This window comes from Adelges cooleyi, unplaced genomic scaffold, assembly GCF_023614345.1.
Source record: "Adelges cooleyi isolate 19-005CV unplaced genomic scaffold, UGA_ACOO_1.1 ACOO_flye_CR_arks_rails_tigmint_CR_PRNA_108, whole genome shotgun sequence".
Taxonomy (NCBI): domain Eukaryota; kingdom Metazoa; phylum Arthropoda; class Insecta; order Hemiptera; family Adelgidae; genus Adelges; species Adelges cooleyi.
In genome coordinates this window covers 1,145,072-1,173,034 of record NW_026095761.1, presented here as the reverse complement: position 1 = coordinate 1,173,034, position 27,963 = coordinate 1,145,072, and the positions used below count along the sequence as shown (strand labels likewise).

Here is a 27,963-nt window from a genome sequence, read left to right as displayed (position 1 = left end):
GTATCAATGTTTATATAGGTACAGGAAGATCCAGTCGACGTAAATCACTCATTATTATTTCTAAAAATAATAGCTATATTTTGTAAATTTTTTTTTAAAATATTTTAGGTGACTGAGTTGCATTTCATACATTAAACCTTATAAGTTATTGCTTAGCTTAATTTAGGTTTTTACTAAAGGCAAAAAAGGGAAGGGAGTGACAACGTAATGACAATAATAGACAAAAACAAATTTTGTATACATTTTGATAATTTCAACTAATTTTTCGGTTAATGTGATTTAGCTTTAGGAAATATTTTTTAATATATACAATTATAAGGTATGGACACTGTATTGGAAGAAACGGGAGAAAAAAGGTCATGATGTAGTTCAGTAGTCACTGGTCAGCCATAATTGTTGTTCAGCAAAAATACCTATTCCAGCCAATCGTTAAAAACCCTTAATCGTCCCAGAAACCTAATTAATTACAACCCAAAAATCAAATAACCCCGATAATGACTACAGCTGTCAAAGTGGAAAACAACGAAAGAAAAAGAATCTTTAAAAACAAAATAAGTTTGTACAATCGTTAAAGCAGGTTTAATATAACCATTTTTACAAAAAAAATATTTTATATTATAACCTATATATGTTTAATAAATTAATTAAATAAAAACTAAAATTTTTATCCTATAGTGTTTTTAATATATTTAAGTTTCCCAAGAAAATTAAAGTATTGACATTCCCCCCCCCTCTTAGCTTGTAAACTTCATAAAAATTGTAAATACTACTCTAAGAAAAGGTTCTAAACTCCGAATGGAAAATAGATTTATTTGTATTATTATATGATAAAACAAATTACAAAACATCAATATTTATACTCTTACAATATTATAACAAAATAAATAATAAATAAAATTGCTGAAATTTGTTTATTTATAAAAATATTAACACGATTAAGAGTAGCGCGTTTGAAGAGGTTTTCCAATATAGTTTACAATAAACTCATATATTATCGTATCGCTATGTTACCTGCAAAAGCGACTGTCCTTCGTGACGCATACAAGGTGATCTACTAGGGCGAGCCTAAGTCGTATACAAACGTTATTATCCTTCAGTGGTTTGCACAGCACTTGACTCACCATTGGTCAATCATCCTGTATGCGCGGTCACCACGTCATCCTCACAATTCAAAATCGGTGAATCCCATGTTGACCACGTGCTCGTACACGTCGGCTACCAATGCCTTACCCTTTGCGCCGCCCATGGCCATCAGTAAGTCTAGCCAATCGTCTGCGGACACCGTGCCATACTTGCTCAGGTCCATTACGTGTTCGGTGTCCACCATGATCGGCAAGAAGAAGGTGACGTGCGACAACCCGTACACGGCGTACTTGGCGATTTCGGCGTCCACGCGCGCCCGATCCGGCACGTTTACGCCGTCCGGCACGGACTCGGCAAGTGCCGAACAGTAGGCGTCAATCAGACTGTCCCACCGTTCGTTCCGCAGCTGCCTGTCGGTGTTCAAGTACAAAAAGAACGACAGGTCAAATGCCGGCGACCCGTACCGGATCATGGCCAGATCGAACAGCAGCGCGTCTACCGGCTTGCCCGCCTCGTCGTACTTGAACATCATGTTGTTCCGACAAAAGTCGCCGTGACAAAGAACCGACAGCGGATCGTGCACGTTCATCATTCGCCGCAAGTTCTTGTCCGGGTCTTTCATGAACTCGGACAGCCTCCGTACGTGCTCGTTGTCCCGGTACTTTTCCGCGTCTCGTTCGATTAGCAGGTCCACTCCCCTTCTGCCCATTTTCGTCATACCGTTATCCCTGACCACCCACTGGCCGTCTTCGGACCACTGCGATTCCTGCATATCGGCGAGTGTTTTTAAAAACCTCTCGTTGTCTTTCTGCTTTGCCGTATACGACAGACCATGAAATCTATTAACACAAAAAACGGTCGTCAAATTAAGTAAATAAATCCGACGTCCACAATGCAAAAAAATCAAAATCGCATCCACGGTTAAGTACGATAAAATGTCATTGAAAAAATGAATTAATTATAATTCATCATAAAAAACAGTAATTATTATTTATATTACGATAATTACTCTTCCTTAATTAACAATTGTATAACTAAGCAATTCCATAACCAGAAAACCTTGATAGTCAACGTCTAATATATCCATCATTATAATAATAATATACAACTACATATGTACTTGGCTTCAATGTTGACACCGTTCTATTCCTCTGTTCTAGGTTCAACGGTATCCGTATTTATCTACATTTTAGTCCGAAAACGCCATAGGATCATAAAACTCAAAATTTGGGTTCACTGGAATTAGTCGACAGTTGTTACGTTAAAATAGAGTCGAGATTGTGAATCAAATATGTATACATCTTTTTTAACTCAACATTTTAATACCTTTTATATGAAATCGTCAATCGTGCCATTTATAATTACCGATTTTCTATAAAATTGTATATAATTCAATTTATGTTTAATAAAACAAATAAAAGTTTTGAAGAAATACTAAAAAAATAGCACCACAATCGCTACTTGACAATTACTATTGTTTAAACCACAACTATTTTTGTCTTCAATCGATAGCCCTAGATTGTTGCTAACCCTGTGATGAGCTTAGTCTCAAACGTCTTTTTTAAAGTTCGTATATATGTTTGTAACACCCAACATTCAACAATAATTAATATTTTGTTTCCATTGTCATGGCTACTTTCTAGGTTTTAATACATTTTTGTTAATTTGTTTAATATAAACGTGTTTTTATTTTAAATCCAATTATTAAAATAACTGCAAACGTTATACTAAACTTAATTAATGCATATTCACGTATTATGGAGTAATAATCTGGGTCTTATTGTGCTCCGTGTTTAACTTGGCACACCGCTTTGTTGATTAGGTACAACACACATTTTAATAGTATACACTATATATCTATACTATCATCATACGGAATCTATACGGATATTCTCAAAACCGACTGAAACAACTAATAGATATAGGCATTGGACTTATATGTACCTAAGATCTTTATATTCATCTATAAGAATAGTTTTAAGAAAAAAGTCATTCCTAGTGTCACGCTGTCCTAGTGAAATCACTATATATTTATTCAGTACTATGCACATTTTTATTGGTTTGAAATAGTAATATCTAAACCTTGTTTCGGAGCAAATAAGATACAAATTATTTTTGGATAACCTAACCATAGGAATCGTTTCACTGACACATTCAAATAAATTCTCATATTTTAATCTCGCCTAATTAATAAATTAGCTTATTCTAGTTTGTTTTGTTTTTATATACAAAATTATGTTTATATATTAACAAAACGAGACGTTTGGAAAAAAAAAATACCAGACTGTAATATAGACAAATAATAATTTATCCGAAAAAAATAATGCTACCACTTGTGTAGGCTGTATTAATTGATGACATTTTACTACAATATAAATATTTGGTTGTATACTTGTATAACTAAAGTACAGACATTTAAATAGGATACCTAACTACGACGCCTGCGGGATAGATTGCAAATCGTGTTCATCAAGTTGGATTGTTGCCACTAAAAACCACCTTTTTAACCACTCCTTTTTATGGAAAAAAATTATTTCTTAAACTTTTATTTTTTTAAACCGCTAGCCATTTGCATTCAAAGAATGTGAACAACGATTATTTTCAAATCTGTGTAACTTCTTCCAAACCGGTAACCGCGTTTATTATATGTCTTTTGGTTGGAATAAAATTGAAATAATAACTATGACATGACTTTCATTAACCCATCGTAAATGCGTTTATATGACCTCGAATACGAATTAAACGCAAATGTGAACTCATGTATGTTACATTCTTCTTATCGATTTACACATTTTAATAATGTTATTAATTTAAAACAACTACTAAATTTGTGATTAGTGAGGTATACCGTCTGATAAAAAACCTTGGTTATCTTTTAAGTGGGAACAATATTCTGATTTTGTATTGAAATACTGAAACAGTGCTCATAAGTTAGCTGTTTTGATAAAAACTAATTGGAATCATGTATTACATTGACTAATACCATAAAGACGTTCTATTTATATAGTCCACGTCAACATAGTCATAATATACTACAGAAATAATTACCGAGTTTACAATAAAATATCATAATTCAACCAATAGTTGAACTTAAAATAATAATTACTTAAAAAAATTGTATAAATGTGGATTTACAAATATGTAAAATTAGTCATCTTCTATACTAGAGTTATTAAAAATTCTAATATTAATTGTTTTGCACTTAAATTCACTCCAATAGAAGTCCAAAAGTAGTAAAATATCAGTTGAATTATAATGTTTGAATTAAGTTAAATAACTGGCCAACGAGGCAATTTATTAGTTTTATATAACAATTATAAGTACAACAAGAACATTACTTACGCATCCGATGAAATTTAATGGAGATGCAATAATAAAAATTGCAGTGCATTCATTAAAATTGTAGAAGTGGAGAAACGAAATATTATGTTAACAAATGCAACCAAAAATATTTACATTAGTTCATGTCATACACAAAAATGCAAGTATTAGAAAAAGCTATGTATTATGATTATAATAATGGACAAATACAATAATTAGAATATTTAAAAACCGTTTCATTACATTTCAGTTTCAATTAAAAAAATAAAAAACATAAATTATTATTACAAACTCTTACTAGTTCTAAACATTTTTTAAATTGTTTTATTTGTTTCTTGACCAAGTACATACAAATATTACTTTTTATTACGCATACATTTATGTTACTTACACATATTAGCATATTTTACATACTTGATAAATTATTATTGCAAATAACACCAATATGGTCTTATAATGGTCTTGGCGGAGTTTACATATATTCAAATTTACCTGTTTTTTTTTGTCGGGCGGAGTTTACATAATATGTATATTATACCCAATTTTACCTGTTTTTTTTCTGGCAGAGCTTACACTAAAAAAATTTCATTGTGGCGGAGATTTTATGCGCCCAATATTGTGTGTACTTGTAGCGCATATTGACAAGGGCCCTAGTTCAGCTCTATTCGACTAAGTGAGTTATTCACTTTGCAAAACCACCCAAACTCTTTTGTAAAAGTCCTTACATTACCTACGATGGCCAACAATCCACCTAAAATATTAAAAAGAAAGAGGTGCAGAGACCTTCTTACGTCATAACTATTAAAGAGCCAAATTTACAAAAAGGCTCGCAAGTGAAAATTCAGGGGGGGGGGCGACTATGATTTCGCAATAGATTTTGTGAATTTTGGGGTATTGGATATTTTTTTTTTTTTGCAGAGAAGCTGAGGGAGTAGTCTCCCCCTGCGGGCGCCCTTGAAAATGTATAACCGTCTGTGGGTAGCTTCATTTTTCGAACCAACCAAGTTACTAACTTGTAATACTTATACTTATTGTACGTATATTGTATATATTGTATAGTGAAAAAAAAAAATCAGTTATTCAAATGATGTTTATGGAACACCTAAACTTCAATGAACGTAACCGATCGTTATGTGCGAGCAATTATTAAATGATTCTACATTTTTGTGACCTCTTATTTGTTTTATACATTTTGTATTTTACTCACTTTGCCAATGCGATCAACGCGATCTTGACGTGCTGATAGTCGAGAAAGACTCGCTCCTCGGACAACCGATATCCCGATGGGCAAACGTTTTCCAAAACGACCATGTCCTCCAACGCCAGTTCGCCGCAAACGTTGCGTCCGTAAAAGTAACGCGGAAACATCGGTGCTGCGGCCGGGCCGTTGCACTGTTCCAGGAACGGTATGATCCGCTCGTACATGACGATCTCGTTGTGGAACTGCTGGTCGCTTTTGAACACTAGACGCAGCAACGGCGACCGGTGTTTGAACTTGACCACCAACTGTAGACGCTGGCCGCCCGACAGGGACAGGTCGCCGAACACCACGATGGACGCGTACTGATCCTGTCCCGCCTTGTCGCCGTCCTCCACGAACGATTCGAACCGAAGACCGGTACCGAACGCACCGGCTTCCACGATGTCCGGTAACGATTGCTTGACCAGCGAAAGCGTGGACGTCATTTTCAGGAGGAAAAAATTGTTTCAATACGATATTTCGTCGACTACAGTACACCTGGATGGGGTGAGCGTGCCGCTCGGCCGTAGTTGTTCAACTAAGGCGGTCAGCATGCGGATGGTCGACCAACGGCATACCTAAACGCATCAAAACCGGTCCTTGGTATCTATTTCGATGTACTAATAATATAATATATGTTAAATAACGAGTAATTACGTAACGTCCTTAAACCTATAACGAAGGAATTCACTTTTTTTAAAAAAATATATGCCTATTTTACAATAAATTGGCAATGAAAATATTTGTACAGCTCTGACAAAAATCAAACACGGTTGATACCACACAACGGCTATTCGTTTAACTATTAAGTTAAGTATTATAACATTTTTATAGAATAGGTTACAAGAAAAAATAAAATATTATAAGGACGCACGTTTTTTACGAAAAATAAAATAAATATACAACAAAATGTACGAAACAATTTGATTTGTTATTTTACCTAACTAACACATTTGAAGTCTATAGATTAACGCACAATCAAACGGTGCAGAGTCCGCGAGACAAATCGAAGTCAGTATCTAGATAATTAGGCAAATTATAATGCACCATACATCCATTGTGTTCAGTTATAACCGTAAACTAACAAGAACACATTTAATATAAAATATAAGATCTTATATTCGTAACTCTCGAATATTAACTGAAATCATGACATCACTAATTAAAATAGAATTATATCTAAGATCAATGAAAAAATATTAGGTACGTACTGGATAACAATGAATTGTTGATAATAATATTATATATTTAACTTCATCATGTAATTGGCTGTAAAAAATGTGTACATTAAAAATTACACCCTAAAGCTAATAAAAAATAATACTGAAAATAAGTTGGCATGATCGAAATTCATTAAAACAACTTTTGAACTTCGTGGCGAAGCTGAGAAGCTATTAGTTTTTTGACAAATATTTAGCCCCCCAACTAATAGCCACGACTACCGACTTTAACTATCAAAATAACTTGACTATATTTAACAATATAAATATTATTATTATTATACAAACAAAAATAAATTTTAAGTATGAAAAAATAGATAGAACTATGATTTTATTTGATTTGTTGAATTAATATTAGATTTTAAACAGCTATACTAATCAATTAGATGTTTAAAATAAAAAATCAGCTTAACTTGCGCGAGTAGTAATTGGACTAATGACAATGAATTCAGAGGAAAAATAAATGATTGAACTTTATGCAAAATAAAATATATTTGCGGAAGTATCTCTGTCGACGTTACGTTTAAGTATTTATTTTTTAAGCTTAATGTTCAGTAAACGATTATCCCAGAGTTGTATTTCAGACTTTATAATAACTACATTTGGCAATAGAGCAATATAATATTCTCTGTTAAAGTAATATTTTTATTTAATTCTCAGTACACCAGAATAACTTAACTTACCATATTTATGTAAAGGTGTAATAAATAATAATCAATATATAATGTAATGTATTTAATGTTATTAGAATAAAAATACTCTATTGACAACTCGTTATATTATTTATATGTATTTGAAAGAAAAATACAATAAAAAAAAAAAAAAAATTACACAATAACAAATGTATACAATATATAATTTAATAGTTTTCAAGGTTAACAATTATATCTGTACCACTTACAATATTGTATGTTTAGCAACAAGCGGATAGGTATATTATAAAAAACGCATCGTCGCATACGGAAGTAAAAAAAACAAATAATTACAATAATAATACATAACAAAACTGTAATATTAACTATTATCATGTTTTACATAAAATGATTATCCTCTCCATAAAGAGCATATTATTTTTACTCCATTGAATGAAAATAATATGAATTTAATTGACATTACAATATAATCAAATCGGTGACTCGTCAGTTCAGTATACATTTTTTGGAATAAAACTGATACTGTGAATTTGAAAAAAAATATAGTGTACCGTTCGATTGAAATGCAATAAAATGAGATTACATTAAATATTAATCTTAATTTATATTCACCATTTTATAAACTATGTATACCTGTATAGTTATTTTTGTATTTTACTATAAAAATAAATAATGTTTTTCATAACTTTAAACAAATATTTTGGTTATATTTTAGTTTTTCTGAGAAGCTGAGAAAATATTTGTTATATTTTTAAATGTGCTACTAATTCATAGTATTTTAGGTTTTTGTCTTAAATTATTGTAAGAGCTCGTGTTTTACAATTTTACTTTGGCGTTTAAAATCTTTTCTCACTTTCTCTGAGCCCATTCGCCTTAATATTAAGTACAATTTCATTTTTACGAGGTGGACAACCGTTCACAACCAAATAGCAAGAGCACGTTAACGTTAAGCTTTTTTTAAATTAAAAAATCTTAAAAAAAATTATGTTAATTTATATTTATGATAGCAAAATACATCTTTAAAAATTACAATATATGTATTATAAATGTAAATTGTACATTAAAATATTTGAAATTTTAACACATATTCTGTGGAACAATTTTGATTAAACATTTCTATTGATGTTATTTATAAGAAGAACATTATATTTTTTTACAGTTTTAATGGAAATACCTCTGCGTTTAAAGACAGCTTCATCAAGCTTAACGTTATTGAATTTTAGCAAAGGGTACGATGTTGGAATTACTTACTTACTATAAATAGTTGATTAGACTGTATTTTTTGTAGTCAGATTGAATCGTGAGACTCGATTAAATGGTACCATTAAGGTGTATTTCTTCAGAAAAAACTTAACAACCGTGTATAATATAAAACGTTTGAGTAAATATGCAAATTCAATACAAACCGAAATAATTATTTTTACATGAAAACTTTGAGGTAAATCTAATCGATGACGGTCTCGTTTCAAATGGTCTAGATCACTGCGCGTGCTATTGTTCAAGAGTAGAATGTTATGAAGTAGGTATTTTTTTCACAAAGGCTTTTTGGTATAACCTTTGTCGACAATATGTTTGACAACGTCCATCAGCAGGTCGGTGCTCGCCTGTCCGCCAGCATCCATGCTCAGGTTGACCTTCTCTTGGTCGGTGGCCATGTCGAACTCACGCTTGCACTCGCTGACCATGTCGTGGTCGTCGGGCACGCGGGCCGTCAGCGCTAACAAGTACGAAACGTGTGCCAGTCCATACAAGGCGTGCGTCTTCATTTCTGCGTCCAGGTCGTCCCTGACTGGCACGGCCACACCCTCGGCGGCTCCCACTTGCGACACCGCTTCGTGATACACGTCCAGAAGATCTTCCCACCGGTTTTCCCGCAGCCTGTTGTCCGTGTTCATGTACAAGAAAAACGACAGGTCCAGCGCGGGCGAGCCGCACCGGATTCCGGCCAAGTCGAACGGCAGCACGTGTGTGGGCCGTCCCGTCACCACGTCGTATCGGAACATCAGGTTGTCCCGGCAAAAGCCGCCGTGGCACAGTACCGACCATCGGCCGTCGCTGCGCATCACCCGTCTTAGGTTCCGTTCGGCGCTGGCCAACAGCTCCAGACAAGCGTCCATGCGCCCGTCGTCGTACCCAGGCCGTTCCATCAGCGGACGGACTCCGCGCATGGCCAACGTCCGCAATTCTGCGTCACCAAATATCCATCGTCCTTCCGCGTCCCATTGAGTGTCCAACACGTGCCTGGACAGCTCTCGGAACCGCAACGGGTTTTTTGATTTAGCGACGTACGACATTCCGTGAAATCTATACAAATAGTAAAAGTCCGTATAAATATTTTATTAAATTACGACAGTAAATTACTTAATTTTGTATTATTTTATTGCGTAATTTGACCATGGGCTTTTTATTATGATTAACCAATTAAAAAAAAACACATCACTAGAATAACATATAAAAAAGCCAAGAAGACGAGTAAAAGAAGCATTGTTAATTTTACTTAATATATAAGTTCTTCATAACGAATAATAAAACTTAAGCAAGAAATATTAAACATAATTATTATTTAGTAAGTTTATTCATTAGACATGACTTATAATTGTAGTTACTGCAATAACGGTATTGTTAAACATATTTATGTTGTGTTCTAGCAAATATGATTGAACAATAACAAAAGTAATGTAAGGTATTTGACAAGATAGTTAAATGGGTTTTTTTAAGAGTTAAATCAAACTCGCTAAACCGTTAATGAGCTTAGTCTCGCTCTGAGAACAGTAGGTAGTAGGTAATTATTATTTAAATAACGTATTCGCTTAATACAAGTACATGTCAACTGTTAAAAACCGTTTTCCTTCAGACTGCTCTATATTCATATTTGAATAAAGAATTTCGATGGCCAACATAAATGTAATGACACGAGACATTGTAAATTGCATAATATTATAAATAATATATAAAATATAAGAGAACCCGTTATTCTTTTAATTAACTTTTTAAAATGCAATTCAAAAGAAAACAGATTTAAGTGTACAGTGTACTATAACCGTTAGGGTAATGTCTGGCTATAATCGTTACTGTTCTAATATACTAGCGGCTAGCCTACAACATTACAGTATTTTCACGGTATTATGGGGTACGACATGAATAAAAAACTTTTCATGTCGGTAACATAGGCATGAAGTCAATTAATTATAATTTGTTACTTAAACTTGGCGTTAGCTTTCACATCACTTTTATAAATTGATAATGCAAAGTTTTTTTGGTAGTAGTACCCGAGTATATATAAAAACTCGTGTAACAATGACATTTACTGTTAACAGGAGAACGGTTTTAATGTTAAAATATTATTTTTTATGATCTCGAAAACTTACAAGTTACAATTTTTTTTTATAATATAACCAGTTAAATATGAAGTATACAACTATTTAATGTCTTGATTTCACATATGCATACTTGACGGTCTGATATATCATCCATAATAAGTTGATGCAATTTTTATGATAACTGTTATATCGTCATGTTTGAGCTGGTGTTTAGAATAATATTGAAAATTAAAAATATGTACACAACTTATACAAACATTTTAGTACACCGCATCTTATCGCGTAATTTGAATTATATTAACATATTTTATTATAATAATATAACATAAGAGGAATTCTACATATTTAAATCGTACATCATTTCACTTTTACCCATTGGTTTTTACTGAAATTGTTTTATTTTAAACAAGATATAAATATTTGAAAATTATTTTTGCTATTACAATAATATATATCCTCCGAAAATCGGAAAAATAAAAAATAACGGTTAACAAAACGATGTAAATTTCAAAACCTGCCAATGTTCTAATTGCATGCAAATATTAATATACATTTTTTTTTAATTTCTAGTTTAAAAAATGTTTATAAAACATTATCGATTTCTTATAAAGTATTATTTCATATAATACAAATAATTTGCATCCTTTATTAAAAAAACAACTACTTTTTTAAAAACTTTAAATTTTAAAAAATGTCATCGAATTTTGTTGCACATGGTTTTTTTTGTAAGCAATTTAAGAAGAAAATTGAAAATCTAATAGTGAACTTTTAATTTACAACACGTGTTATTATTTTAGTTTTATCTTACAGTATTTTATTATGTAATCTTTTAAATGACAGCATTTTTTTCCTCGTTGAAGTCTTATCCTCTCAATTATTTATTATATGTTTTGTCTTACTATTCTAACGATAGGTTGTAATCAATTATATCATTAATATTTATCCTCTAAGACACCTATTTAAAAAATGTATTGCTTGATAATGTTTATCACCATGTTTGGACAAAGTTTGTATTATTGTTTCCATTCAGACCAACGTCTAGTAAACTTAGTGCATGTATATTGTATATACATTAGGTATTTGTATTATTAACACAGTAGTATTTACAAATTAATTCTAGAAATTTATATTTGATATTAAAAAATAAATAAAAATAATTTCAATGCGAAGTGTAAATAAAAAATTAGAGAAATTTAAAAATATTGTGTAAATATAGATATATTTAATATAAATAAAAACCGCGACCGCGAGGTCGATGACTGCATTTTAATAAATACAAATTGTGCGTTAAACATAATATAATAACATAACATAATATTAAAATCAATGTCCAAACGTGTGACCTCTTCGTTAATATTTTGTGGTAGATGAATCAATTATTGTGTAGTCTCATTATGATTTTACATAATATTTAGAAAACTTTCGAAGTAATACACATGTTTTTCTTGCGAGAACCGAAAACGTGCTGGGGCTCGTCTAATCGGATTAACGCATCCGTTTATTAGTGAAAATTAGGTCGACACCTGGTGGCAGCCGCCAATGTTAAACGGGTCTGTTATCCGTTTAAATCACAAAGGCAAACAGGGTCCGGCATAAAGCTTCTGGGGACATCATAACTCACGGAATTCGAGAAAGCTTTTAGAGATTTCTCGAATATTATTTACAAAACGATAACGAAGAAAAATTGGCCAAAATTTCACTTAGCCCACATAGAAGTTTGAATAAAAAATAATAATATTTTTATGATAAAACACTATCGATATGTGAATTCTCAGTGAAAGTAAAAAGATCTTCAAGGGGCGAACCCTAACATAAAATGGTTAAGCGTCTTAACTGGAATTGTTTGCGGATGTTAACGTCAAGTTTTAGTTGATGAGACTAAAAGGCCTACATTAATAATATTATTATATCCGCTAGAGCTTAATATAGTTGGCTGACTGCTGTACTGCTGATTCGTTCGACTAACGGTAAACAAGAGTTTTACGTTGACCAAATTGTATGAGTACATAGAAAATCTATATTCTTGTTTTTAAAAAGGAATACATGAGATATAAAAAAACATAAATACTCCAATAGGTAGCACGACTATAGACTCTGGTTGTAGGTCAGAAGTTATAACATAATATTTACAAACAAATAAAAGAAATTTGAGTAAGCACGAAAAAACACGCGAAATGGCATTAAGTCATACAATTTACATGCATTGAGAAATGAGAATATTTTATGACGTTCTTTTTACAATAATATCTTCACATTTAGTTAACAAACAAATGGTATCCCAATAGGTACGATTAAACGGATACTTATATGTGTTTCTTTGTAAGTTTTAATAAATGTATTTTATCATACTCGTATAATTCGATAATATTATGTACCTATGTTTGTTATAAATTATCACAAACAATTATTTTGAATTACCGGGCCAAATAAGGCCAAAACCGTAGGCATAGGTACGAATTAGCTTACACTTATTTCTTATTAAAGGTATAGGTAATATGAAAATAATATTTAAAAGTAAAGTTATCGATAAACTATAATATTGAACTTAATAAATAACATATAGAATGCTTACTCCGTACTCGGTTTGCTAAAATACTTAAAAGTGTACCTAAGCTAATTTTCTAGCTTTAAAATGTATCAACCAAAAATTAACCGTAGGTACGTCTTATATCAACGCAACCCTACCTTTCAAAGTAAAAAAAAAAATTCAAAGCGTACGTTGAAGAGAACACAATTAAAACCGTTTTCAAACAAATGATTTTATAATAATGTTTTATTCTATCCAGATATACATTTTTAACCTGAGTGTTATGTAATGGCATTTTAGATAAGGCAAAGGTCGCGTATTGCCCTTTATCTGCGATTTCTCCCACCTTGCACTACAATAACAATTATTATTATTAATTAGTAATAAAAGTATAAATTAAAGTCGTTGACAGTGCGAAATATTTATTTACTCTTGACGACTCTGGGTATAATAATAACAATTGAATAACATAATTACTCAAGGTAAGCGGCATTCGTCGTACAAATAGGATAACAATTTATTCACATGAGACATGACACATTTGAGCTTTATCGTTACCGGGTTATCCGATTCAATTATAAAAGTTTTTAAAAAGTCCTTCATTTTTTGGGTAACTAGTTAGAACACAACTATTAGTACCAGAAAGAAAAATCCCAATACAACATGCAGTACATTCTGTATTTTCGTAATCAATGTAGATATCAAATATATTTTGATTACTCTAAAAATCGATGTGCGGTTTAACATTATGTTATCGCCGATAACCATAGAGATAAAATATTATATACGAAACAAGGTAAAACAACTGGTCAACCCGAATAACATGGAAAATATATTTTTCATAATATCTTTAAAGTTAAAACCAAACCAAAAATGTAAACCGGATTTGACTGCATACTTACATTTATTGTAATTATTTTACGTTTACCTAGAATATCGCCTAAAAATATAAACACTATTTCGATAGTACGTTATTTAATGTAATTTGTATTGCTTTAAATATGTCAATATTTTTTTGTACGATCGTCGATCCGGCTTAGGAACTTGGTTGTCTGTCTTATTATATAGTTAAAACTCACTTGCCCAAGGCCCGTAGAGCGGCGACCACGTGGTCATAGTCGAGGAACAGGCTGTCTTTGAACAGCTCGTATCCTTCGGTGCGCATGTCCTTCAACACTATGACGTCCTGTTCGGCCGTTTTGCCGCACGCGTTACGGCCGTAGTAATACTTTGCGAACAGACACCCGTAGTCCTCGGCCACTCCGGCTCCCACGAGGAACGGAAGGATCTTTTCGTAGGCTGCGATCTCGTTGTGGAACTGCATGTCGCACTTGAGCACGTGACGCATCTTCCGGCACCGGTGTTTCACCTTGAGCACGACGCTGTGTTCGTCGGGCACGCCGGCCACCAGCACCTTGCCGTACACCACGGTGGACGTCCACGGCGGTCGGCCGGCCGGCTTGAACGACAGATACCGGCAGCCGGGACCGAACGTGCCGTTGGCCACCAGCGACGGGAACACCAATTCGCCCAGCCACGTCCACGTCATTCCCGTACGTTTGCGGTTGTATCTGGCCGCGCTGACCGTTTATCGACAATGCGACCGGCTATTGCGGCGCTCGACGGCCGAACGCGTTCACGGTTATCTGTGCGTCACCGGCACTGTGCGAATCGATATCGGGTGAGACAAACATTGTCTCAAAACGTCAACGGTCAACAATGAAAATACACGGACGACGATTATTTAAACAATAGTCGGTTGTCGAAAATACTAGTTTGCATGTTGCGCAACTGTTAACGTCAACTGTAATCGTCCAAACGTGTTCGTCGAGTATTGCGAAAGCACAATCGCATATTGGCAATAGAAATAATATCATAATAAATAAATACTTTATTTAATATTATGTACGATAATATTGTTGGTTTAACGGTTGATCTTTAACCGACGGCAAACGCGTTTACACGCCGGTATTACGCTGAAACCCGATTAATATAGTATTCAAGATAATTTAATACAACAACAATGATAAACAAAAAAATGTCGGACGATCCAAAACTAATCCGTGTAATATGTATGTGTCGTCATTGGCGCAACCCGAACGATTGTGACCGCTGGTCAAGATTAATTATCGCATATTAATATCGGTGCGTGTACAATAACGATACGCTGAGCTTGGAGTAAAACGGCTATTGTTTTTCGCCATAGGATCATACTATATAGTATTGTTGTATGTATACAGAGAGAGGCCGTTCGCGGTTCGCCGTTAAAACCCAAAGGGAGGTCTATCGACAACTCGCATAATAATGTTATCGGCAAATGGCCGTTACCGTAGTATTATTGTGTCCGAACCGGCTTTTGAACGCTCCACTGCCGGACGTGGCATAAGAAAATAATAATAATAATACATAATATAATAAATTATATGAACTTTGGACAGAAGGCAATAATATGCGTATATATACTGTACACTGTATGTATAATATAAATATACTGTATATACTCTGTGTAACACTCTATAGTGTTATGTTACAGTAAACTGTCGGTGATCCCACGTTTCCGGCCACAGCCATCGACATGTTGCACTGCCATAGTTGTATGCACTTTGCCCGGAACACCGGGATCCATTGCGTTAATTATACATCCCGGATCCGGAGTAGCGTTTGTCAAGACCGCGCGTTACACGTACATAGCCCGCGGGACAAATACGGGAACAGCGGACGAGGAGGTCGGGTCGGGTCGAGTCGAGACAGCACTGCGACAGTAGTGCGACGATGTGCATAATAATGTACACTATACTTGACGCTGTCCAAAGTTCCGGTCGGATATCAAAAGCGTCCGGTTGACCACAAACAGCCGTCGACCGATGCCCATCAGGATTGCACCAGTAATGGATTTATGACCCGGAGAATAATAGGGACCGACGGGATCCCCTCCCCCTGTTTGACCCGAGTAAGCCCAAAATTGATGTACATAAAAGCATTTACATTTGTTGAAATTGTGTCTAAAAGCTAACATTTGATTTTTAAAATAACGTTATACTTGGCAAGAAAATTTGTCCACGCCCATGACCTGTATTTACCTATCTAACCCATTTTAAATTACCTTTTGTACCGTATTAGGCAACCGACAGTCATCACTTCGTGTGCTACCGTGAATTATTCGATAAAATGTGATAAACGATAACCCAAACGGGCTCATGGCTTATTTATTCCATTCAGTGGGGCCACAGGCCGATATTGAATGGTTGACGCCACTTTTTTAATTTCAAATATTATATTTTAGTTATAATGGGTAAGGAAGGTTTAGATGGGTACAAAGTTACCTCTTCATTTTGGAGACGCCTGTGTTGGTTTCTTAATTCGTAACAAACATAATCACGACTCCAGTCTTTTTTTATTAAAATTGTATTCGTGTTTGTATGATTAGAAATTTGTATTTCATACAATACTTTAATTGATTTAATTTAATTTTATAAATACTATGTAGAACTTATATTGCTAATGGTCCAGCAAAGTCTGTCGCATTTGTTTATGATACATAAAACCTAAATTTAAATAGTGATTCTTAAGAACCGTGGTTATGTGTTTTTGAATTTCTATTTCTATTTGGATTTGAAGATTTTGTTTTGAACGCCATAAAACGATAGTACTGTTGTTCTTATTTGCAAAAACAATGAGATTATTTGTTGTATGAGTGAATTACTCAGATTTCTCGGTAGTTAAAAAATACATAATATAACAAACACAATTGTTATGTTCAGATAACGATGTTTGCACAAAGTATGACTCAGGCTGCAAATTTTTCAGCCTACAGGTTATTTAAAGATTAGGATAGCTTTAGTAAATAAAGTAAACAAATAATAATAATTAATAATACGTGCATTTTATTTTTATCATTTAAAAGAATATGGAGGTGAAATTTTAGCAACTTAGTAATGAGTTTTTAGGAAACAGTTTTGATCTTAATTAGTAATTATTTTATAAAATACAATACATGATATGGTTTAAATACAGGATATGTATTTTTTTTAAAGGAAGTTTTGAAGTTACAGGTACAAAAACATGAATTGTAGTAACTTCTGTTTTGCTTGATTAGACATTTTTGTGCTCTAATTTACAAATTCCATTTTAGACTTTCAAAATCAAAGTAGGTATATACGTTTTAAATTGAAAGCATAAACTAAACTATGGGTAAATACACGTTTTTAAAATTGATATTATTTCATTAGAATGTGTCCATAAATTATGTTACCAAGAAATTTCAAACAACTTTCTTTTTTTTTTATCACATACCCGCTTTGTGTAAAATAAATAAATAATATAATTATTAATTAAATAAAATTACTTCAGTGTGTATTTTATTGGTCATCGTAATTAATATAATATTGAACTATGCAAAAAAAAATTACAACCGACTTTAAAAAAGCTATTCGCGTTTAAGTTCGATTTTTTTTTAAGAAACCAATAATATCGAGTGCAGCCATATCTCTGCAACTAAAAGAAATCACGTTTTTCTTTTATTCAATTACAATTTTCATCTCTATTATACGCAGAATTGTACATTGTATTATTTTTTTAATGGCTCGCATTAGTATTTATAGTCCCATTTTGTTTAGCGTAATATTAGTGAATCGTATAAGAAGCTTTTAGAGTATGGTCTCAACTCTCATTTTGAATATTACCGATCATCAAATACATACATACAGTTACAAATGCTGGGTAAAATAAATAATTGTAATTTAGTTACAATGACATGCCTTCTTCGTTAAGGTGCAATGCAGACAAACATAAGTAATCATACTGGAGTAGTTTGATTTTTGGTGTACGGCGGTTAAGTATAAATTAAACGAATGCACCCGACCGGATCGAATCGGCTCTTTTGCATTTCGCCAAATACAATATACCTACATCTATTTCAGCGATTCTTGTATACATATATTTTCTTCTTCTTTGTTTATTTTTTTTGTTTCAATTTATTGATCATTGTTATCTTTTAACTGCCGTATCTTTCTCAGGATGAGACGACGCAGGCCGTGTTAGTCCGACCGTGAAATTTCCCTCTCGGGTCGTTTAACTGATGCAAACCATTTCTCGGCCCCCTCGTGCGCCGTCCCCAAGCAATATCACTTCAATTCCAGACATCAAGTCAGAAACTTTCACGGTGACCGCAGAGTATTTAAAAAAAAATCCAATATAGCGATTCCACGGCGTAGGTAGCATAAGGTAAATGTCGTGTTCGACATTTTTCCTAAGACGTCATTGGCAGAATCATGTGCAAATCACAATAATAACAATGTTATATTTTATCACACCACTACATTAGGTCGATCTTGCCGACGTCACCGCCGGCTGTTTCCCGAAGAAAATATAATTACTAAGGGTCCATACAATGATATAATTGACTCGGCCAACGATAACGTGTCATGTGCAAAAATTATTATCGATTCTATTATGATTTTTCTGTTTCTACACTTAGATTTAGCTCTTAAGTTTCCATGTTGTTTTTACAAGCGCGAGCAGATTTATGATTTGTTTGAGTCTTTAAAATTTTGAGTTGAGACCATAAACACGAATAAAGGAATGATTAATTTCTATTCAAGTTAATACCAAAAGGCATACTGATGTTATTCTGGAATGTTTTTAATTTTCTATTGTTTTCGCTTGACCCACGCTCACCATAAAAAAAAACAGTTAAACAACGCAAATTTACTTTTAAAATATTTGTCTAATTGACAGCATTGTATAATATAATTAATTTAAACAAATAACAGCTAATATGAAAGAGGCGTGATTGATAAAATTGAGGTCAAATGAGAAGATCTAGGATTAGCTAGAAAGCCTTAATGAATGAGCAATTGTTTTTTTGCCGTACAAATTTTTCGATGAGTTTATCAAGAGTAGTATTATAGTATTGTTGCCTGTATTGTCTCTTTTATTGGAACAAACACAAATAATAATTGTCGTACGTCGGCCGCCTGGAAAATGATATGTTGTAATATAGCGCTATATTACAGATCTGATAAGCAGATACAAATGAAGCTAATAAATTTCAATGTAGATTATCATTATACGGATCTCCCCGGGGTATTGGAAACGCGAGAGATAACATTTTGTAGGTATACACTATGTATGTATAGGAAAACTCGGAAAGCAAACAATTCCTCTCTGTTTACACAAAAGCTACAGCGGCCAGGTCGAATATTGATCTGCTTAGCCGGACACATTGTGAAGAATCGTGGCCAATAGCAGAGTCGACATTAAGTAATTGCATTATTGGTCCATACGACTTGTGTACCTTTAAGTCCAACATCCGATGTGAATCATTAGTTTGTCAGTAGCGCTGATGACGTCTGCCAACGGGTTGAAAACCATGACACACACCCTGATTTTCGTTTAACGACTAAATCTGTCAAGCCTAAGCAATAAATTATCATCCAATAATTAAATTGCACACAAACTTTGAGCTCTAACTCAAAATGGTGATGGCAACTGGCACATAACACACACTATACATGCTTCACACAATATCTGTTCATTTTTTTTTTTTTTTTTATAATTAGCTTTTATGTAACAAACTTAGGAATTGAAATTGTGTAAAATATGTAACTCGATGTTTACGGGCGAGTGTCGAGAAGATAAGGAACTGCAGTCCGAGATACGTATAAACTAAGAAACTAAGATAAGAGACTCGCCGGTGCAAGGTCAAGGTACACGTGCGAACGCTATTAATGCAAGCACCGAACTTGCACTACAACAGGTACTGCATTAAAAAAACACAAAATCGACAAAACGTGCCAGGATTTGTAAAAAAATATGTATAGTTACGTCGTTAAAGATGTTAATTTATAATTTTTTTTTTTTTTGAGACTAAAAATGAAAATTCTCGGCTTAAATAATTGGTCGTCGCTTATTCAAGTATATTTTTTCCGTAATATTACATAATAATGTTATAAACTGTTGTTGGTTGAGTGGTACTAAAGTTTGGACTTTGATTGTATTGAACTTTCAGGTCTTTGACGTTTTTGTTGTTAAAATAAGTGTTCGGAAATCTAAAATAAGGTAATTGGTTTCAGTTTTTTATGTCACACATTTCGACCAAAGACATAAAATAGGATAAGCTCTGCTGTAATGTTAAACTCTAAAAACCTTTCAAGGAAATCTGCGAGACCACCAAATCCACGTCGTTTGATAACTTGAAATCTTCTATCTATATGTACATACGGTGTAGCGTAGCAGATTTCACAAGACCGCTCTCGCGTAAACAAGAATTTTTGGGTTCAGCTGCAATTGTGTGTCCAATTTACCGCAAAAAAAAACAAATAAATAAAAGCTTACAAAACGGGCAAAACCAGCGATTTGGCGTTTGCTGTTTTCAAATAAATATAGAAATGCTCGGTTTTTATTTGTTTAAATAATTATTGAGGTTTAAAAGGTATCTATTTAAATAAATATTAAAAATTTAGATTTATAATACAATTACAGTGTTGTTATAAACATGGCTACAAGGTACATATTCTATAGTTACTCAATTAATCAAAATGTACTTGAATACAATTGAATTGTATAACATGTATATTTGATATTATAGCTAAGCTTATTCTAGTTATCAAGAACTATCTTGACTCCTTACATAATAATAATAATAATAAACACTTGAGAGATTATCAGGTAACATGTTAGGATAAACAGATAAAAAACTATTTTTTTTTTTATGATATATTTTTTTTTGAAATAAATCAAACAATATAACATGTTCATATAAGTATAGTTCATATTAAACTTTAATTTTGTTTTATTTGCCATTAACAAAATTTGTCATTGCCTAATGTCAGAACCTATGACGTATTATATCTTTAAATCAGTGTCATCAGCCTCACCATCACAAAGAACCGCGTTAAAGTTACTTCCTTTCAGTCCCACATCAAAGCTAAAAGTATTGTTATCAAAGTCTAGTAATCTAGTATAATGGCCGTACTAATGCGTTTGCTTTAAATTAAAATTGAACAGCTACCAAACGTTTCTCCGACAAACCTTCAGTCTCTCTATTAGCTTGTGTGCAATATTGCCAGAAGGACGTAATTTGTTGTGGTGTTTTTCGTTAAAATTAATTTAAAACGTCAACGCGTTTATATTGTAATGTAATGTGCTAATTACGACGTGCGGTAGAGCGATGATTAATTTGCGAAACTTTGTTTGTTAATACTTAAGTGGCGATTTTTCATCTAACACTTGTCGCATTTCTAATATATGGAAAGCGAAAACTTAGCCGAATAGGAAACGACGCGCTGTTATAAACTTTGCATGAACTTTAGGTAATAGTTTCAGGTTTGGGTAAATTAAGTTTGTGTCGCACATCCCTGTTATTCTCATGATGTTATGAGTTGGCGGTCGGCGTTGCCCGTTGGCACTGTTGCCTACTTGCCTAAGAGAGAGCATTAAGGTAATTGATTATTGTGATTTGTACACGGCCAAACATGACTTTTCGCTCATAACAATTAAAACTTGGATAATCTAAAGTTTATACCGACTCGTAGGAAGTTGATCAGCAGCCAACCTTCCCGTTAAGCATATACCTGAACGTCTATCTAACTTCCAAACCCGCTACCCCCTCAAGAGGTCGTAGCCGATTATTTTATAACAGACTCCGGTCTGCAAGATAAACGTGTAACAACCGCGCAACTTGGGAATAAGTATATTATACTGTATCAACCCGTCTACACCCCATCAAGACGCAAACGTTCCGCTATTGTAAACAGTTGTGTGATAAAATCGCGCACAACAACTATGTTGTGGAAATACTTGTCCAAATAGAATGAACGCTAAATAATATAATTTGTAAGCCAGCAGTGGTTTTAGTTTTAAGCTATGCACATATTTGGGAGGCGAACTACTCTTCATTAAATTCTCTAACGATAATAAACTCCCAGGTATTTGCAAACCATCAATGAAACATTTTCAAGTGGATCCCTGTCCAATGTTACAGCACCGATTACAACAATGAAGTATTTTAATTATTACAGTATAGAAAATTGCATACTTAAAAAAATACATATTCCAACAATCGAACCTGCAAAAAAAAGCTGGCTTAAAAAACAAATGCCAAATGTGAGAAAATTTAATTTCTTTTTTTTTCTTCATCATATAAATAGTTATATTATATATTGATAAAAGAGTCCGATGTCGGTTATTTGTTAAGGGCTCGAGAATAGGCAACATTTGTGAAAAAATTTGTTATAATATTTTAGAATTGTGTCGCTTATGTTCAGATTAGTTATATATGGTGTAGTTTTTAGCATATACAATTTTTCCTAGGAGGTAGCCGTTTTGGCGGTGAACATGACTTCCAGAAAAACGATAAAGCGCCTCATAGGTAGGTAATAAATAAATAAGTAATCTTTTTTGAAATATAATACCTAGTGTATACTGTATAGAGGGTAAAATATTTAAAACAAAATGATATTGACAATTGACCATAAGTTACAGGCAGGTTGTGTTCAACCTTATATTTACAATTACAATTTAAAATGATAATACAAGTTACAACTATCAATGTTGTTTGTTGTAATGCGCTATAACAATGCATTTGATTCAGAATAAAATTGTGATATCGTTGTGCAATGGTAATATAACTATACATTTTGATTATTGTAATGCGCTATAACAATACAATATTTGATTCAGGACTTGACAGACGTATTAAAGCTTTTTCTTATTTGGTCACAAACGCGGCCATGGGTTTTGCGAATGCCACTTAACATTTTGACGGTAGAATTACATAATTAGACTAAGTTGAGTTATGGCGTGAAATGAATCCGTAATTGTTGTTCAATGAACTTTTAAAGTACTGCCAAGTATTTTAAAAGATTTTTATCGTTAAAATATTAAACATTATTTTTTCTCAACTATTGTAATTGGACATCTAGATAATTTTCAGAGAATTTTATAACATGTAGCCGATGTTTGAATGTATATACTGTAACTAGATAATTCAAGAATATCTGAAGGACTTTTGATAATGCCAAAGATATGCCATATAGATATTGTACAATACGGAATGTTAATACTATTACACTTAATTGAAGTGTAAAGATTTATATCAGAAGTCAAATGAAATTCTTAGAACCTTAGAAACTTTAAAAGGAATCGTGGAAACAAGAAGTCGAGTGTACAACATTTTAGTGTGCCTTTTGTATTTTACTCATAGTGAGAGGTTTGATTATTTGTACTTTTTTTTGATAAGCGAGTTAAGCGATCGACGATTGTTTGTGTTTTTCATGAACATTTTAGTATAATATGTAACGAGTTTCTTCTACCGGGGACCTTGTACACTTCTTGTAAGTATTGATTGTTATTATATACCTACCCAAGTGCAGTAAAAACTATATGTAGTGTGACGACGCGACGCTCCGGTGCAAAGAAAATATCACCATGAACCGTTGACTGTCGAGACTTAATGTACAAGTGTAATCTCGATAGAGAGGCGCGCGTGTAGCTAGGGGAAGTTTTCGTACCCTACACATAAAATAGGGAGGGCAATGTTGAAAAATAGGAGCAGTAAGTTTGGCACGGCGACGCGGTGCATTTCTGCCCATTAAACATTCACCCTTAAGTAGTTTTTTTTTTTTCATTCGTTTTTGTTAACCCATCGCCAATGTCGAGCACGTGTTGTCTGTCGTCGCCCTTTTGTGAAATAACAAAAATGAACGGCCCTGTCTGGTAGGCGCGAACGACCGGCGGTAGGGGCGGCCAAAGAGGGGCGGCAAAAACTAGAAACCGCATAAAATATTCAAAACTGTTTTGACAGTGTTTTACCACGGATTTTCCAATCCACGTCTTATTGCATAATTTAGTGACGGGAGATGGGCTCTGAACACGCCACGTTAAGTAGGTACTTCACACACACACACACACACGCTATGAGCGCGACGCCCCAAGTAATTTTACACTTTTAGCTTATACTTTTATTCGAAACGCTTGTTCAAAATATATTATACATATTATATAATATTTATGCCGATCGTAATGTGGGATTTGATTTTACCGCATTTACCGGTCAATCGTGTATTAGGTACGGTTTAAACAAAAACGATACTCTCTGCGGTTCTCTATCCTGATCTTCTCTTCAAACGGTCTTGTGCATCGCAAGACAATAATGTGAGCATCTTTTCTTTTAATTTAAGTGCATTTACGACGGTTTCTTTGTGATAAATTATGTATTTTGCGGATCACGAATGTATCATTTGTTTCGACAACAGCTATGGACGAAATAAAAATATAAACTGTTTATAATACGGTTTTATTATTCTCAAACTGCTTTTTCTTCGCATATTATATTGTCCAGGCCGTAATTTTTATAGACCCGTTGGCCGTTAAGCCCCGAATCGATAATTAAATCTAAGGAGAGGAAACCCATTTAAAGATGGTTTTATGTATTCATCCCCTCGCCGTCTATGACACTATACAGTATACACTAATTTTACTGTACATTGAACATTCTCCTCCGGCAAAACGGCAAAGTTAAGTTTTATATTAGTTTTTATTTTTCAAGGCTCGTAGAAGAAACTCGCGCGTCAAGCATAAATTTGGCTTTACGCCCGTGTCATGTCGACATCCCTTTTATTTAACGGAAATTATCTTTTTATCCCAAAATGACTGTACTGTGGCACATGCCTGAAAAATGGTTAAATTTCCGAAAACCGCAATCTAATAAAAAATACTATTATGCTCGAAAAATATTATTGTCAATTTGTTTAATCTCATTTATATGACATCGTAAATACATCCGACTTGGCATAATCGCAGGAACCAATAATTAGGATTACAATAGGCCAATTTCATTATAAACCATTGTGTTGAATGTAATGTTGCAACACAATCATTTCGACATTGAGAAACAAACTATGCAATTGAGAACAATGAGTATCGTTTCCGATAAGTACCCACTGAGCCTTTGAAATGTTATAGATATCGATAAAAGAGGTAATCCTGATCATCCGGCCCTAATACTTTTTGGAAAAACGACGGCTGATTACCGAATATTATTACTGATATCGTAAAACTCCATAGAATTGAGTAGCTCCAAAAAATAAGGCTACTCGGTAAACACACACATTGTCTATAAATTGTGAAGTCGATTGGCTTTTTTATATTAGCGATTGATTTTTTTTGCCCGCCCGTTTATCCGTTGGTAATAATATTATCTTTTATCTATAGCGTAACAGTTTTGAATCTACCTAAATGTACATTCGGAATCTAAAATCGATTCTTACAAAGATCAAAGTATAAATATACTCTTCAGCGGTGTTTACTAAATAATTGAACGTAATAAAATTCTTTAAATGCTACATTCGAAAAGTTTTATAGTAAATAACGTTTTGCTATCAATTCAATGTAAAATACCACTTGCGAATTGTTGTATTTTTTAAAAAATTAAACTGACAAATTAATTTAAAATATATATATTGTATATTGATTAAAACGTACAATAATTATATATGTAGGTATGAAACATTGGTATAAAAACACAATACATTTTTCAAAATAGACTGAAAAGTAAACATTTTTGTACACAATACTAAATTGATTTTATGGAAAATGTACCTAATCTTACAAAAAAATAAAGGTTTAAAACCTAATTATATTAAAATTGATGAAACAATTCCCGCTAACCAACATTAAAAACTTTAATCATTGTATCATTATTTAATTTTTGTAAAATAGTTTTTCACAGATAATTTCATCTATGTTATATTGTAAAAATAAAAAGGCCTTATTCAATTTTTATTCTGTAGTATTTTATTAGTACGTTAAACTTCAAAGTAAACTAGTTTTAAAAAAATGGTTTTTCTTAACTGTTATTATTGTCGATATTTTAATGGGACCTACCTTCCAGAAATAAAAATACTAATAGGATAATATTTTTTGACTTAATTATTTTTTTGTTATGTAAAATCTATACGCATCGCCATGTAATTAATATTTAAATAATTTATTTTTTATGAATAGTACATATTGTTTTTTGTATAATTTGTATTTTTCTTGTTAAAAATTGTTTAATTGTCTCAACTTGGTCTTAACATTTTCGAAATAAATAATATCCAAATGCCAAAGTCTTATACGCAAGTGAGTAAGGATGGTCCAAGATTCACAGATAAAAATACAAATATCGATATAGGCATTTTACCTAATGACAATTATGTACTTTAAATGAATTTTTAGTATTAGGGTGAATACGATTAGGGTTGATACTAGATTGTCTGTCTATATGTAATTCAAATATGATCATTACCTGTTGACTGTTGATTCACTCACTCATAGCAACCTGGAAATTTACTATGGTCAAAGGGTAATTTTCCCTTTTTTTTGCGGTTTTTGCTTAATGAAAAAAATTTGACTACAGATTTTTGATAAATTTGTATATGTTATAGTTCTATTATATATATATTCGGTCTGATTTTCACTTTGCTTGAAAAAGTAAAATAATGAAAAAAATTCTATCCCTTCTAAGGAAAAAAGGCTTATGATACATTTTTGGTTTGTTCATTTTTATCGGTAGTACATGTTTAAAGAATATTCCATACAAATTTGGAACTAATTCTAATAATATTTTTAAAAAAAGTTATAGAGCATCGTAGTTTTAAGATAAAAAATATGAACAGTTTTTGGGTGTTTTTCTCGATTTTGAAGGGGAAGAGGTGAATTTTTTTAATTTTGTGCTATGAAATACCATTGAGGTACGATTTTTGATCTTGCTACTTAAAAGAATCGGTTCAGAGAATTGGAAGATATCGCAGATACAGACACAAAAATAAAAACACACCATTGTAAAATAAAAACGTTATAAAAACAGTACCTTCTCAGCTCCGCATCAAAGTTCAAATATTATCCATACCGATGATGTTATCATTTAAAAAGACGGTTTACACTTTTGTGCATTGGAAGAATTCAAACATGCCTAAGGTGCATAACGCGGTACGACGGATATCCAGGTCAAGAATAGATCAAAATAGGCGACAGAAAAACTATCACATCCTGAATGCATTGCGCAAAACACATATCGGTCGTTCCATATGGGAAATAACAAGCGCTATAGTTTTGTGTCCAACTACTTGCATCGACTAAAATTATTTCCAATAGTGCGGTTTACGTCGATCTCTAGACTGGCAAGTCCGTTTGCCATTGGCGCCGCCAAAAACTGAAAAGATATAAAAAATGATGACATTTATCTCAACACACTTAAGTTGTTTACTGGTATTTTCGGCAATTTCTCAATACACCCTCTAACGGTGCGCGCTGCTATGAAAAAGGTCATAAAACTAAAATAAACATGTCAGATGTATATCGTTTTTGATAATAGCCACTTAAGTGTGCGTTTAACTTGGTCGTTTTGTTGTTGAGATTAAACAATATTTATTTGATGTACATCAGACGCCAAGAAATAATATTAAGAGCCGCCAAATTGCTACCGACGGAGGAAATAAAGTTTAGATTTTAAAAGAATGTTTGTTTTTCTTAACTTAATAATTAATCTTGATAATAAATTAACATGAACATATTTAATCTGCTTTGTAGTATTAATAGAAACTTTGTTGGAAACCAC

The 27,963-nt window shown here is 32.9% G+C and overlaps 2 protein-coding genes across 2 annotated transcripts; both read right to left on the bottom strand.

Annotated features, from left to right (window-relative positions):
- Window positions 1-892: 892 nt before the first annotated feature.
- LOC126847538 (uncharacterized) lies at window positions 893-6,565 on the bottom strand. Its single transcript, XM_050587848.1, has 2 exons — window positions 5,612-6,565; window positions 893-1,922 (listed from the first exon to the last, which is right to left on the bottom strand). The coding sequence occupies exons 1-2, from the start codon at window positions 6,088-6,090 to the stop codon at window positions 1,163-1,165; spliced, it is 1,239 nt and encodes a 412-aa protein (XP_050443805.1). The 5' UTR covers window positions 6,091-6,565; the 3' UTR covers window positions 893-1,162.
- A 1,154-nt stretch (window positions 6,566-7,719) lies between these two features.
- LOC126847537 (uncharacterized) lies at window positions 7,720-15,564 on the bottom strand. The gene is made up of 2 exons (XM_050587847.1): window positions 14,444-15,564; window positions 7,720-9,821 (listed from the first exon to the last, which is right to left on the bottom strand). Exons 1-2 carry the CDS (start codon window positions 14,911-14,913, stop codon window positions 9,050-9,052), a joined length of 1,242 nt encoding a protein of 413 aa, XP_050443804.1. The 5' UTR covers window positions 14,914-15,564; the 3' UTR covers window positions 7,720-9,049.
- Between the last annotated feature and the right edge of the window lie 12,399 nt (window positions 15,565-27,963).